The 16005-nt window shown below is 48.0% G+C and overlaps 1 protein-coding gene across 1 annotated transcript in view; it reads left to right on the plus strand.

Annotated features, from left to right (window-relative positions):
• The first annotated feature begins 901 nt into the window (after nt 1–901).
• The window catches only part of LOC123994585 (potassium voltage-gated channel subfamily D member 2-like), a 194546-nt gene continuing 179442 nt past the window's right edge, over nt 902–16005 (plus strand). The window contains exons 1-2 of the mRNA XM_046297362.1: nt 902–1271; nt 1587–2787. Of these exons, the coding sequence (XP_046153318.1) occupies nt 1676–2787 (1112 nt within the window). The 5' untranslated portion in view covers nt 902–1271; nt 1587–1675. The remainder of the gene's footprint in view (nt 1272–1586; nt 2788–16005) is intronic.

Consider the following 16005-nt stretch of genomic DNA (forward strand, 5'->3'; position numbering starts at 1 on the left):
GTAAATTATGGTTAAGTGCCTTGCTCAAGGGCACATCGCTAGGATACCTGCCACCCTACAGCTTCTCCTCGGGGGTTTGAGTGTCTTCTCCATAGATGAGTGCTGTCGGGTGGGGGTCAATGCTCACTGCGCTAGACAATGACATACATCCATCGTGTTAATGACGTCTATAAAGTCTCCGTGGACATCTGCTGAGTGCTGCGGGGGAGAACATATAGCCCGACTGAGCTGCGCTCCACTCCCTCCCTCTGCTCATTGGGGCTCCCCTCTCACCTGAAAACTGTCTCCATCTAGCGGTGCTCCGGCTGAGCATCAGTGACAGTGCCCAGAGACAGGGAGGTTGGAATGACGGCCTGTGTATTAGCAACCACCTGCAAATACACTTTCAGTCAAATCTCCTTTTATGCACAATGTATTGCAGGCTATTGCTTTGATGTGATACTACTCTGTCAGGACGGTGTGGTACAGAGTCCGTTTCAGAAAGATATTTGGTTAATGTTGACAAGGGCGTGCATAACCGGGTATCCGCAAGGCATCAAGGAGGAGCGCTCCATTTGATTACACAGAAGTTAAATAATGCCCGGAGCACTTCACACGCCCTCAACGAACTGGGGAGAGGAACTTGGGTTTTCGGCGCAGCTGCACATCAGTGAGAGTGGGGGAGAGGAGAGGAAACCGAGCCAACAACTTCCATATTTGTTGCTCTCCTTCAACGATTCTGCAAATTCGGTTATTGATCCCCCCTTCTCTCCCCTTCTCTCTCTAGTGGTTATTATGTAATTATTCAACGGTTGCCTCCGCAGCTGGAGCCGCAGCTTGTGTTATGTTGGTAGCACACTTGTGCATTTGTGTGTGTCTGTGGTGAGCGCGCGCGCGCGTGTGTGTGTGATTTTATGTCCTTTCGCGCATCAGCTGCGAACACAGAGCACAGTTGTCGATGTGGACTCGGCCCATACAGTCATTGGTCTCCGAAGAGGATCACAGTTGCGCGTTTCTTGAAGAGCTCGAGCTCTAGGAGTGAAAAAGAAGCGGGAGGCGCGAGCTGAGCTTCCGGGTGTTGTTTGGCTAGAGAAAGCGCTCGAGAATGTCCTTGTATGACTGGAGCCAAGTCTTTTCCCGTGTTTGGAGCACGGAATTACTCCCGTTCTGAACTTGTTCCTGGTTCGTTTTCTGGATAATTTTCTGGATACTTTTGTGTGCAGAGAGGATTGTTTTATATTAGAAATAGAACGGAAAGCTTTATTTTTCAAACAAGTCACTTTTACGCAGAGGTGAGAAGGCTACATTACTCGTTTGTTGTGTGTGCTTTCAATTCCCAGACTATTGCCGTTTAATCATGTATATTCTACTGCTAAATATTGGTTCAGTGACTACTCGTTCTCACGCTTTTACATCCACTATCGAAGACAGTAGGGCTATACGTGGGACATGTCTGTGCAATGCATTTAGATGTTATTATTTATTGAGTTTCAGAAGGAAACCGAATGAACAGCCTGTGGACGATTTATTAATTTCAGCCATGCATGATATGTCACAGTGTAGCCTATGAGTAGGCTAATGCTTGGGTTGTTTTCCTGCCTCTCCAGATGTCTTCTCGCCACGCTGTGGTTTTGTGATCGCCCACCAGAGCGTCGAGAGCTCTTCACCGGGACCGGGTCTCACACAGTGGGTCACCATGGCAACGGGAGTGGCGGCGTGGTTACCCTTCGCCCGGGCGGCTGCTATAGGATGGATGCCGGTAGCCAGTGCGCCCATGCCGACGCCTCCACCTGACAACCGGCGGAGGCAGGACGGGCTCATCTTGCTCAATGTCAGCGGACAGAAGTTCCAGACGTGGCGGAATACATTAGAGCGGTACCCGGACACTTTACTGGGCAGCACGGAGCGGGAATTTTTCTTCCACGAGGAGACAAACGAATACTTTTTCGACCGTGACCCGGATATTTTCAGACACATTCTGAACTTCTACCGTACCGGTAAGCTGCACTACCCGCGCCAGGAGTGCATCTCAGCCTACGATGAGGAGCTGTCCTTCTTTGGGATCATACCGGAGATCATAGGGGACTGTTGCTATGAAGAGTACAAGGACCGGCGGCGGGAGAACCAGGAAAGGATCCAGGATGACGAGGACAGCGAGAACCAGAACGATATGGTCCCGCCGGATATGACATTCCGAGAAACCATGTGGCGGGCCTTCGAGAACCCCCACACGAGCACCATGGCCCTGGTGTTTTATTATGTCACCGGCTTCTTCATTGCTGTTTCCGTGATGGCCAACGTGGTGGAGACGGTCCCGTGCGGGACTTTGCCAAATCGGGTCAAACAGGTGTCGTGCGGGGAGCGGTACGCCTTGGCATTTTTCTGTCTGGATACGGCCTGCGTCATGATCTTCACCGTGGAGTACCTACTGCGTCTAATGGCGGCGCCCAGCCGCTGGAACTTCATCAAGAGCGTGATGAGCGTCATCGATGTGGTGGCCATTATGCCCTATTACATCGGCCTGGTCATGACGGACAATGAGGACGTCAGCGGGGCCTTCGTCACCCTGAGGGTCTTCCGCGTTTTCAGGATTTTCAAATTCTCCCGCCACTCTGCGGGGCTGCGCATCCTGGGCTACACGCTGAAGAGCTGCGCCTCGGAGCTGGGGTTCCTGCTCTTCTCCCTCACCATGGCCATCATCATCTTCGCCACTGTCATGTTCTATGCTGAGAAGGGCTCCTCAGCCAGCAAGTTCACCAGCATCCCAGCAGCCTTCTGGTACACCATCGTCACCATGACAACTCTGGGGTAGGTGCTGGTCCAGCTTACCATACAGTGTAAATGTGTGGTCACATGCTCAGGAGGTATGTTGTCGTGTCAACCCTAAATCAGTAGCATTGGTTTGCTGTTGCTCTCTCCTTTGAGTGTGCCCTCTCTACGCAGCTGCAGTGTGAATGGAAGGTTGGGTAAATGGCTCAGAGGCCTGCCTAAATCCCGATTTACATGAAAGACTTTCACGTGAACGGTTTAGGGCATTCACAATAACATTCACATTCAAAGTCCTCAGAGGCATTTTCCTTATTCACAGGCCAAGCTGTAGGCCTATGATGTCATCATATCATAACCACTGCAGCAGTTCTCATCATTAAGATTCACACCTCTTCAACACAGTCAAATGAAGAGAGTTATACATAGAAAACATGGGAGGAGCAGAGAGAGATCAATGACAATATTTAAATCAGAATATACTGCAATAGATTTCTCTCACACAGCCCATCTCTCTAGCCATACTCAGTTTGAAAAGTGGCAACAGCTGCAGAGCTGCAGTCTAATCTGTGCAAGAGGCATCTATTGCTGTTGATGTGTACACCCATTCATTAAAATTAGTCCTGGGGCTACTGTTCATTGATGCCTTTGCCGATTTCTCCCACCTGCGCTGTGCAGTGGAAGCCTATTGTGCGCTCTCGATGGTGTTGAAAAAGAGAGTTGCGCGCCTTGGGGAAACAGAGCCGCAAGCATAGCAGTTGCACTGCGCTCTCCGTGGTGCTGAAGCGGAGCGGCAAGCATGGCAGTGCAGTACGGTGCGCTCTCCATGGTGCTGAAACGAAGCGCTACGGCTCTCTTCAGCATTGCGTGCTCCAGCTTTGCCGTTACTTTCCCTGCCAACAGTTCACGGGTGTGAATCATCCTCTAAAGTGGTAATCAAATGGAGCGCTAAAACCCACGTCTGACGCTTTGATCACAGCGTCGTTGAAGTCCATTCGGCTCATGAACACACACGTGGAGCGGCAGCGTCATAGTTAACATGATAGATTTCACAAGGCCCAATTACTCATAGGTCAAGAGCTGGTATTTCTCTATTTGATTGTTTTTTTTGTTCATTATTGAGCCTATTGCCTGACAGTTTGTCTATATGTGTCTCCCAGTGAATTTGATTGGAAGGCCTGTTGTGCTCTGATTACTTTATTCTGTAATTGCATGTGTAGAAGGGGAGAGATGGAGAGAAAATAGTGGCTAAGAGAAAGAGGTAGAGGAATAGATTGCCACACCTCATCGTGTGTAGTTTGTGTTGTAGCATGTCCCCACTGTCAGATTGGATGATATCAATAACAAAATGCAATTACTGGTTCACACTCACCACTGAGCTAATGGCTGACGCAGTAGGAGTGGTTCGTTCTTTCTGTGAGTGTTTGTGTGTGTGTGTGTGTCTTGGCCTTTCTGTTAATGAGATAGGCCTAAGACAAAGAAATTCAGGGAAGAAAAGCAACCACAGACACAGTAACCTCACTGATACACAGCCAAGCTCTCATCCATAACCAGAAACCATTCTGTTGGCTCATAATAGAAGCCTCACTTCTTCGTTTTGCCAATGTGTCAATCAGCTGGTTACTGTGTGTGGTGTGTTTCTGGCTGCAGTGCCAGTGTGTGTGTCTGTTCGTGGGTGCGGGCGATGGCAGTACCTGAGGCCAGTCTGTGTTTACTGTGCCCAGGGCTTGACAGGTGGTGACTACACAGCTGCATTAGCCTTTGTTTGAGAGTACGAACACACAGTCATCTGTTTCTATTCTATTGCATTGGCCCAGTGCCTTACACCAAGTCATTGGATGTAACGAGTGTATGATAAAAATGCCCTGGACAGAATTATCAAAAATAAATACATGTCCAGTACTTATGTCCTTAAAAATCCCTACAATTCCCTCAAATGTGTGTGTCTGTGTGTGTGCGTGTGTGTGTGTGCTTGTACATGAGTGCGAGGAGTGTTTTGGTAGATTGAGCAAGGACATAGCTCTTAAGCGGACGTAGGCTATCGTTCTTTAATGTCTCATTACCTTGCCAGGGGACCAGAGACAGGGATGGATCTGTGGCTGGGAACTGCAGGGAGCAGGGGAGGGGAGGGAGGTATGCTCAGTGAAGCAGGTAAAAGAGAGAGAAGGAGGGAGGGAAAGAGATATAGAGAAAGAGAAGGAAAAGGTCATAGGGATATATGGAGAAAGGGCAGAGAGAGGGAGTGAGATAAAGGTGTCAAGACAGAGAGAGAGACAGAGAGAAAGAGAGAGAGAGAGAGAGAGAGAGAGAGAGAGAGATAAGAAGTCACAGCAGAGACCAGTATGAGTTTTCTCTCACTGCTGTGTCTTTTATGAGCACACTGCAGCACTCCACGTTGCTCAATGCACCCATATACTTTAGCAATATCACTGGCTGCACCAAATTCACCATTATAAACTTAGTGGTTCGAGCCATGGTATATCAGACTGTATACCACGGGTCATGACAAAACTTTTATTTGTACTGTTCTTATTATGCTGTTAATCAGTTTATAATCGCAATGAGGCACCTTGGGGGTTTGTGGTACATGGCCAATATACGACGGCTAAGGGTTGTATTCAAGCATTCTGTGTTGCGTCGTGTGTAAGAACAGCCCTTTCCTGTGGTATAATGTCCATATACCACACCCCCTCAGGCCTTATTGCTTAAGTATACCTCAGCCTCTTACTGTTGCTAGCTCTCTCAAATCCCCAGCCTGTCTCTGACCTGCAGTATCATGCTATATAAGGTCTGGCTCCTGTGGTGCAGTTGCCCAGGGATTCATATTGTACTGTGTACACTGCGTGTCCATGCAGACTTCCGTGGTTTGGCTATCCCCGGGAAGAGAGGCAGTATGTGTGTGTGTGTGTGTGTGTGTGTGTGTGTGTGTGTGTGTGTGTGTGTGTGTGTGTGTGTGTGTGTGTGTGTGTGTGTGTGTGTGTGTGTGTGTGTGTGTGTGTGTGTGTGTGTGTGTGTGTGTGTGTGTGTGTGTGTGTGTGTGTGTGTGTGTGTGTGTGTCTGTGTCTGCCTTTGTCTGTGTGTATCAGTGATTGGGAGGTGGACAACTTTAATTAATCATTAATCAAGTGTTCATAGATGACCAGCAAGGTCAAATAATAACCACAGTGGTTATAGAATGTGTAACACTTGAATAACTTGAATCAGTGTCACAGCTTAACCCCCTTGTCCTGCTTCTGGCCCCGTGGCCCCTCACGGTCCCACTAATTGACTCGTTTGTGGATTCAGTGAAAGCGTCCAGGGCCAATTAAATCACTGCCATTCTAATTGGCTTATTCACTGTCAAACGGCATCCATTACTGAAGCATCTGTCACTACTGGAGATGCAGAGGAGAGAATGAGTGAAGGAGAGAGGGAGAGCCACTAATAGACTGACAGAGGAGAGAGGAAGAGTGAAAGATGGGCAATGACAGAGGGAGAGAGGCAAGTCAGCAGACTCACTAAATGAGACACCTTTTCCCCTTAATCAAGGGCTCAATGTGGACCCTCTGATATGTGCAGTTGACTGAATGGGATGCCTAGCCCCATGAGGATTTGCAGCTTCAATGGACAACCATTTGTTGCTTGCTGAAGGTGTTGCACACATAGTATAGGTTGGTTATGCATGATGCTACTCAAGGCCATAGACTCATTCTAATAGGGGGCCATATAAAATACGATTAGTCTCTAGGGTCTCGTAAGGATTATAGCTCCTAGGAACTCTGTAGTCACATGGGGAGGGTCAGGGATTAGAGGTCAAGTCTGTTGGAGTCACAAAAGGGTTACATGCATGATCAGGACTCTCATTACTATGTCAGGAGCCTGGTAGGGACCCTGCCCCAGGTTTCATCCTGTACTGAGCCTGTCTCGATCCCAATATGGAGCCGGACTTAGGTTGCACTCATTATTGGCTGACTTTGGATCAGTATGCCTGGGAGGAGACATGCAATAACAGCCATGTAATTATTCACGAACTGGTGTGGTCACCTAGATAAACAGAGCTTAAAGGGTTAAAGGGAAACTTCAAAATTGTTGTCATATTCATCATCTCATGTTGCACCACCCCAACATCAATATATGTGAAAATTGAGCGTTTAAGTTTTGTAGTAAAGAAGATAGAGGAAGACAAGTCTTTCCAATCACATCATCTATGTTATTTGTGTGATTTTGACCAATTATGAGTAGGCTTCCAACTCACACCCTCAAAGAGGTAGATCCCCTGAACGCAGCTCACTTTCCAGCCCACTTTCCAGCTCACACTCTCAAACACCTTGATCCCCTGAACGCAGCTCCCTCTCCAGGTCCCAATCACCTGCATTCTAATCACCTGTTCACACACCTTTATGTTATTAGCACACACTATTTAGTTCAGTTCTTTGCACCCCATCATTGTGAGGTTGCTTGTTTTGTGACACACTTCTTTTGGAGCGCTGGTTTTCTCCATGATTTACTCCTGTATGTGTAATGATATTCGTCTGTTGTTTGAAGTGAGTCAGACCGAAATGCAGCGTGTAGGTTACTCATGACTTTTAATGAAGAAAATGCTGTACATGAAATAACTGAGAATACAAAACAACAAACGAGTGAAACTACTTACAGCCTATCTGGTGACTAACACAAAGACAGGTACAATCGCCCACGAAATACAACGCGCACTCAGGCTGCCTAAATACGGTTCCCAATCCAAGACAACGAGAATCAGCTGACTCCAATTAGGAATCGCCTCAGGCAGCCAAGCCTAACTAGACACACCCCTACTAATACACACTCCTAATTAATACAAACCCCAATACGAAATACAACATATAAACCCATGTCACACCCTGGCCTACCCAAACATATAACAAAAACACAAGATACAATGACCAAGGTGTGACAGAACCCCCCCCCCGCCCCTAAGGTGCGGACTCCAGGACGCACCTCAAGAGCATAGGGAGGGTCCGGGTGGGCGTCTGTCCATGGTGGCGGTTCTGGCTCGGGACGTGGACCCCACTCCATAAATGTCCTAGTTCCTCCCCTTCGCGTCCTAGGATAATCCACCTTCTCCGCCGACCATGGCCTAATAGTCCTCACCCTGATCCCCACATAACTGAGGGGCAGCTCGGGACAGAGGGGCAGCTCGGGACAGAGGGGCAGCTCGGGACAGAGGGGCAGCTCGGGACAGAGGGGCAGCTCGGGACAGAGGGGCAACTCAGGATAGAGGGGCAACTCAGGATAGAGGGGCAACTCAGGATAGAGGGGCAACTCAGGATAGAGGGGCAACTCAGGATAGAGGGGCAACTCAGGACAGCGGGGCAGCCCGGGACAGAGGGGCAGCCCGGGACAGAGGGGCAGCCCGGGACCGAAGCAGCCCGGTACTGAGGGGAAGCCCGGTACTGAGGGGAAGCCCGGTACTGAGGGGAAGCCCGGTACTGAGGGGAAGCCCGGTACTGAGAGGAAGCTCGGTACTGAGAGGAAGCTCGGTACTGAGAGGGAGCCCAGTACAGAGAGGGAGCCTAGTACTGAGAGGAAGCTCAGTACTGAGAGGAAGCTCAGGCAGGTAGTAGGCTCCGGTAAATCCTGGCTGGCTGGTGGACCTGGATGATTAAGGTTGTCTGGCCGATCTAGAAGATCTTGGTAGACTGGCACTTCTGGCGGATCCTGGCAGACTGGCACTTCTGGCGGATCCTGGCAGACTGGTGACGCTGGGCCGACTGGCGGCGCTGGGCAGACAGGAGACTCCGGCAGCGCAGGAGAGGAGAAAGGCTCTGGCTGCGCTGAACAGGCGAGGCGCACTGGACGCGCTGGGCCGACTGGGAGCACTGGTGGCGCTGGACAGACAGGAGACTCCGGCAGCGCAGGAGAGGAGAAAGGCTCTGGCTGCGCTAAACAGGCGGGAGACTCCGATAGCGCAGGAGAAGAGAACAGCTCTGGTTGCGCTAAACAAGCGGGAGACTCCGGCAGCGCAGGAGGGGAGAAAAGCACTGGCTGCGCTGAACAGGAGAGGCGCACTGGAGGCCTGGTGCGTGGTGCTGGAACTGGTGGTACTGGCGCGAGGACACGCACAGGAAGCCTGGTGCGGGGAGCTGCTACCGGAGGACTGGTGTGTATAGGTGGCTCTGGATAGACCGGACCGTGCAGGCGCACTGGAGCTCTTGAGCACCGAGCCTGCCCAAGCTTACCTGGCTCGATGCCCACTCTAGCCCGGCCAATAGGAAGGGCTGGTATGAGACGCAGCTGGCTCTGCACCCGCACTGGAAACACCGTGCGCTCCATAGCATAACACGGTGCCTGCCCGGTCTCTCTAGCCCAACGGTGAGCACAGGGAGTATGCGCAGGTTTCCTACCTGGCATAACTATTCTCCCTTTTAGCCCCCCCAATATTTTTTGGGGGTGACTTTCCGGTTTCCAACCGCGTCGCCGTGCTGCCTCCTCATACATACGCCTCTCCGCTTTAGCTGCCTCTATTTCCTCCTTGGGACGGCGATATTCTCCCGGCTGCTCCCAGGGTCCTTGACCGTCTAATTCCTCCTCCCATGTCCAAATCTCCAAATGATGCATTCTCTCCCATTGCAACTGCTCTTCACGATTAACAGAGAGAGTAGGCTCAGGTCTGTTTCCTGACTCAGCCACTCTCTCTCTGCGCTTTCCCCTGTTACCTTCAGTTTTTGCTCTGTATAGCAATGCTTTCCTTCTCGATTCCATACGTGTATAGCCCTCTTCGCATTGCTGTAGGGAATCCCAGGCGGGCTCCTGCACTCGCCCTGGGTCGGCCGCCCACCTGTCGATTTCTTCCCACGTCGTATAATCCCTGCTTCTGCCGTCCATAGCGTCCTCCTTTAGATCCTGCCAGTTCACACGCTGCTCGGTCTGTGAATCGTGGTGGGTGATTCTGTAATGATATTCGTCTGTTGTTTGAAGTGAGTCAGACCGAAATGCAGCGTGTAGGTTACTCATGACTTTTAATGAAGAAAATGCTGTACATGAAATAACTGAGAATACAAAACAACAAACGAGTGAAACTACTTACAGCCTATCTGGTGACTAACATAAAGACAGGTACAATCGCCCACGAAATACAACGCGCACTCAGGCTGCCTAAATACGGTTCCCAATCCGAGACAACGAGAATCAGCTGACTCCAATTAGGAATCGCCTCAGGCAGCCAAGCCTAACTAGACACACCCCTACTAATACACACTCCTAATTAATACAAACCCCAATACGAAATACAACATATAAACCCATGTCACACCCTGGCCTACCCAAACATATAACAAAAACACAAGATACAATGACCAAGGCGTGACAGTATGATAGTTTTTGCCTGCCTCACTATCGATGCTTTTTGCCTATTCCTTGCCTGTACTTTAGCCTATTGGATTTCCCGTTATCTACATATTGCCTGATCTCCCGGACTACATTGCTAGCCTTTTTCCTGCCTGTACTGTTGCCCTTTTGGACCCCCTGTGCATGACCTTCTGCCTGCCCCTGGACCCAGCTACCTGCCTCCTCCTGTGTATGACCTTCTGCCTGCCCCTGGACCCAGCTACCTGCCTCCTCCTGTGTATGACCTTCTGCCTGCCCCTGGACCCAGCTTCCTGCCTCCTCTTGTGTATGACCTTCTGCCTGCCCCTGGACCCAGCTACGTGCCTCCTGCTGTGTATGACCTTCTGCCTGCCCCTGGACCCAGCTATGTGCCTCCTCCTGTGTATGACCTTCTGCCTGCCCCTGGACCCAGCGACCTGCCTCCTCCTGTGTATGACCTTCTGCCTGCCCCTGGACCCAGCTATGTGCCTCCTCCTGTGTATTTACATTTACATTTTTTACATTTAAGTCATTTAGCAGACGCTCTTATCCAGAGCGACTTACAAATTGGTGCATTCACCTTATGACATCCAGTGGAACAGCCACTTTACAATAGTGCATCTAAATCTTTTAAGGGGGGGGGGGGTAGAAGGATTACTTTATCCTATCCTAGGTATTCCTTAAAGAGGTGGGGTTTCAGGTGTCTCCGGAAGGTGGTGATTGACTCCGCTGTCCTGGCGTCGTGAGGGAGTTTGTTCCACCATTGGGGGGCCAGAGCAGCGAACAGTTTTGACTGGGCTGAGCGGGAACTGTACTTCCTCAGTGGTAGGGTGGCAAGCAGGCCAGAGGTGGATGAACGCAGTGCCCTTGTTTGGGTGTAGAGCCTGATCAGAGCCTGGAGGTACTGAGGTGCCGTTCCCCTCACAGCTCCGTAGGCAAGCACCATGGTCTTGTAGCGGATGCGAGCTTCAACTGGAAGCCAGTGGAGAGAGCGGAGGAGCGGGGTGACGTGAGAGAACTTGGGAAGGTTGAACACCAGACGGGCTGCGGCGTTCTGGATGAGTTGTAGGGGTTTAATGGCACAGGCAGGGAGCCCAGCCAACAGCGAGTTGCAGTAATCCAGACGGGAGATGACAAGTGCCTGGATTAGGACCTGTTCCGCTTCCTGTGTGAGGCAGGGTCGTACTCTGCGGATGTTGTAGAGCATGAACCTACAGGAACGGGCCACCGCCTTGATGTTAGTTGAGAACGACAGGGTGTTGTCCAGGATCACGCCAAGGTTCTTAGCGCTCTGGGAGGAGGACACAATGGAGTTGTCAATCGTGATGGCGAGATCATGGAACGGGCAGTCCTTCCCCGGGAGGAAGAGCAGCTCCGTCTTGCCGAGGTTCAGCTTGAGGTGGTGATCCGTCATCCACACTGATATGTCTGCCAGACATGCAGAGATGCGATTCGCCACCTGGTCATCAGAAGGGCGAAAGGAGAAGATTAATTGTGTGTCGTCTGTGTATGACCTTCTGCCTGCCCCTGGACCCAGCTATGTGCCTCCTCCTGTGTATGACCTTCTGCCTGCCCCTGGACCCAGCTATGTGCCTCCTCCTGTGTATGACCTTCTGCCTGCCCCTGGACCCAGCTATGTGCCTCCTCCTGTGTATGACCTTCTGCCTGCCCCTGGACACAGCTTCCTGCCTCCTCCTGTGTATGACCTTCTGCCTGCCCCTGGACCCAGCAACCTGCCTCCTCCTGTGTCTGACCTTCTCCCTGCCCCTGGACCCAGCTTCCTGCCTCCTCTTGTGTATGACCTTCTGCCTGCCCCTGGACCCAGCTACGTGCCTCCTGCTGTGTATGACCTTCTGCCTGCCCCTAGACCCAGCTACCTGCCTTCTAATGTGTATGACCTTCTGCCTGCCCCTGGACCCAGCTATCTGCCTCCTCCTGTGTATGACCTTCTGCCTGCCCCTGGACCCACCTACCTGCCTCCTCCTGTGGTCCTTTACAATAAACACCTGCTGTGCCCTGCGCTTGAAACCAGCTCCCTGTCTCCCCTCATGTTCATTATGTTACCTACTAATTGTCTACTAATTGTCTGATGATGTTATTGGAAACTATTATCTTCCTCAATCTTTTTTTATTAAAAAAACGCATCATTTTCACATATGTTGATGTTGGGGTGGTGCTGGAGATGATGAATATGAATTAGAAACATTGTGGCATTTCCCTCCCTTCAATATACTGTAGTCTATTAGGTTAACTCTAGTGACATTTCCCTTTAATATTGGGCCGGTTGACTCTAGTGACATTTCCCTTTAAAATAGGGCCGGATGACTCTAGTGACATTTCCCTTTAATATAGGGCCGGTTGACTCTAGTGTAGGGCCGGTTGTCTCTAGTGACATTTCCCTTTAATATAGTGCAGGTTGACTCTAGTGATATTTCCCTTAAATATTGGGCTGGTTGACTCTAATGACACATCCCTTTAATATTGGGCTAGTTTACTCTAGTGACATTTCCCTTTAATTTTGGGCTAGTTTTCTCTAGTGATATTTCCCTTTAATTTTGGGCTAGTTTACTCTAGTGACATTTCCCTTTAATATTGGGCTAGTTTACTCTAGTGACATTTCCCTTAAATATTGGGCTGGTTGACTCTAATGACACATCCCTTTAATATTGGGCTAGTTTACTCTAGTGACATTTCCCTTTAATTTTGGGGTGGTTGACTCTAGTGACATTTCCCTTTAAAATATGGCCAGTTGACTCTAGTGACATTTCCCTTTAATATTGGGCCGGTTGACTCTAGTGACATTTCCCTTTAATATAGGGCCGGTTGTCTCTAGTGACATTTCCCTTTAATATAGTGCAGGTTGACTCTAGTTATATTTCCCTTAAATATTGGGCTGGTTGACTCTAATGACACATCCCTTTAATATTGGGCTAGTTTACTCTAGTGACATTTCCCTTTAATTTTGGGCTAGTTTACTCTAGTGATATTTCCCTTTAATTTTGGGGTGGTTGACTCTAGTGACATTTCCCTTTAATATAGGGCTGGTTGACTCTAGTGACATTTCCCTTTAATATTGGGCCGGTTGACTCTAGTGACATTTCCCTTTAAAATAGGGCCGGTTGACTCTAGTGACATTTCCCTTTAATATAGGGCCGGTTGACTCTAGTGACATTTCCCTTTAAAATATGGCCGGTTGACTCTAGTGACATTTCCCTTTAAAATATGGCCGGTTGACTCTAGTGACATTTCCCTTTAATATTGGGCCGGTTGACTCTAGTGACATTTCCCTTTAAAATATGGCCGGTTGACTCTAGTGACATTTCCCTTTAAAATATGGCCGGTTGACTCTAGTGACATTTCCCTTTAATATTGGGCCGGTTGACTCTAGTGACATTTCCCTTTAATATAGGGCCGGTTGTCTCTAGTGACATTTCCCTTTAATATAGTGCAGGTTGACTCTAGTGATATTTCCCTTAAATATTGGGCTGGTTGACTCTAATGACACATCCCTTTAATATTGGGCTAGTTTACTCTAGTGACATTTCCCTTTAATTTTGGGCTAGTTTACTCTAGTGATATTTCCCTTTAATTTTGGGGTGGTTGACTCTAATGACATTTCCCTTTAATTTTGGGCTAGTTTACTCTAGTGACATTTCCCTTTAATATTGGGCTAGTTTACGCTAGTGATATTTCCCTTTAATTTTGGGGTGGTTGACTCTAATGACATTTCCCTTTAATTTTGGGCTAGTTTACTCTAGTGATATTTCCCTTTAATATTGGGGTGGTTGACTCTAGTGACATTTCCCTTTAATATAGGGCTGGTTGACTCTAGTGACATTTCCCTTTAATATTGGGCCGGTTGACTCTAGTGACATTTCCCTTTAATATAGGGCCGGTTGTCTCTAGTGACATTTCCCTTTAATATAGTGCAGGTTGACTCTAGTGATATTTCCCTTAAATATTGGGCTGGTTGACTCTAATGACACATCCCTTTAATATAGGGCTGGTTGACTCTTGTGACATTTCCCTTTAATATAAGGCTGGTTGACTCTAGTGACATTTCCCTTTAATATTGGGCTGGTTGACTCTAGTGACATTTCCCTTTAATATTGGGGTGGTTGACTCTAGTGACATTTCCCTAGTTAATATATTGGGGTGGTTGACTCTAGTGACATTTCCCTTTAATATTGGGGCTGGTTGACTCTAGTGACATTTCCCTTTAATATTGGGCTGGTTGACTCTAGTGACATTTCCCTTTAATATAGGGCTGGTTGACTCTAGTGACATTTCCCTTTAATATAGGGCCGGTTGTCTCTAGTGACATTTCCCTTTAATATAGTGCAGGTTGACTCTAGTGATATTTCCCTTAAATATTGGGCTGGTTGACTCTAATGACATTTCCCTTTAATTTTGGGCTAGTTTACTCTAGTGACATTTCCCTTTAATATTGGGCTAGTTTACTCTAGTGACATTTCCCTTAAATATTGGGCTGGTTGACTCTAATGACACATCCCTTTAATTTTGGGCTAGTTTACTCTAGTGATATTTCCCTTTAATATTGGGGTGGTTGACTCTAGTGACATTTCCCTTTAATATAGGGCTGGTTGACTCTAGTGACATTTCCCTTTAATATAGGGCTGGTTGACTCTAGTGACATTTCCCTTTAATATTGGGCTAGTTTACTCTAGTGATATTTCCCTTTAATATTGGGGTGGTTGACTCTAGTGACATTTCCCTTTAATATAGGGCTTGTTGACTCTTGTGACATTTCCCTTTAATATAAGGCTGGTTGACTCTAGTGACATTTCCCTTTAATATAGGGCTGGTTGACTTTAGTGACATTTCCCTTTAATAGAGTGCTGGTTGACTCTAATAACATTTCCCTTTAATATAAGGCTGGTTGACTCTAGTGACATTTCCCTTTAATATAGTGCTGGTTGACTCTAATAACATTTCCCTTTAATATAGGGCTGTTTGACTCTAGTGACATTTCCCTTTAATATTGGGGTGGTTGACTCTAGTGACATTTCCCTTTAATATTGGGCTGGTTGACTCTAGTGACATTTCCCTTTAATATTGGGGTGGTTGACTCTAGTGACATTTCCCTTTAATATAGGGCTGGTTGACTCTAGTGACATTTCCCTTTAATATTGGGGTGGTTGACTCTAGTGACATTTCCCTTTAATATAGGGCTGGTTGACTCTAGTGACATTTCCCTTTAATATTGGGCTGGTTGACTCTAGTGACATTTCCCTTTAATATTGGGGTGGTTGACTCTAGTGACATTTCCCTTTAATATAGGGCTGGTTGACTCTAGTGACATTTCCCTTTAATATAGGGCTGGTTGACTCTAGTGACATTTCCCTTTAATATTGGGCTGGTTGACTCTAGTGACATTTCCCTTTAATATTGGTCTGGTTGACTCTAGTGACATTTCCCTTTAATATTGGGGTGGTTGACTCTAGTGACATTTCCCTTTAATATTGGGGTGGTTGACTCTAGTGACATTTCCCTTTAATATTGGGCTGGTTGACTCTAGTGACATTTCCCTTTAATATTGGGGTGGTTGACTCTAGTGACATTTCCCTTTAATATAGGGCTGGTTGACTCTAGTGACATTTCCCTTTAATATTGGGGTGGTTGACTCTAGTGACATTTCCCTTTAATATTGGGCTGGTTGACTCTAGTGACATTTCCCTTTAATATTGGGCTGGTTGACTCTAGTGACATTTCCCTTTAATATTGGGGTGGTTGACTCTAGTGACATTTCCCTTTAATATTGGGGTGGTTGACTCTAGTGACATTTCCCTTTAATATTGGGGTGGTTGACTCTAGTGACATTTCCCTTTAATATTGGGGTGGTTGACTCTAGTGACATTTCCCTTTAATATTGGGGTGGTTGACTCTAGTGACATTTCCCTTTAATATTGGGGTGGT

The sequence above is a fragment of the Oncorhynchus gorbuscha genome, linkage group LG14 (assembly GCF_021184085.1).
Source record: "Oncorhynchus gorbuscha isolate QuinsamMale2020 ecotype Even-year linkage group LG14, OgorEven_v1.0, whole genome shotgun sequence".
Taxonomy (NCBI): Eukaryota; Metazoa; Chordata; class Actinopteri; order Salmoniformes; family Salmonidae; genus Oncorhynchus; species Oncorhynchus gorbuscha.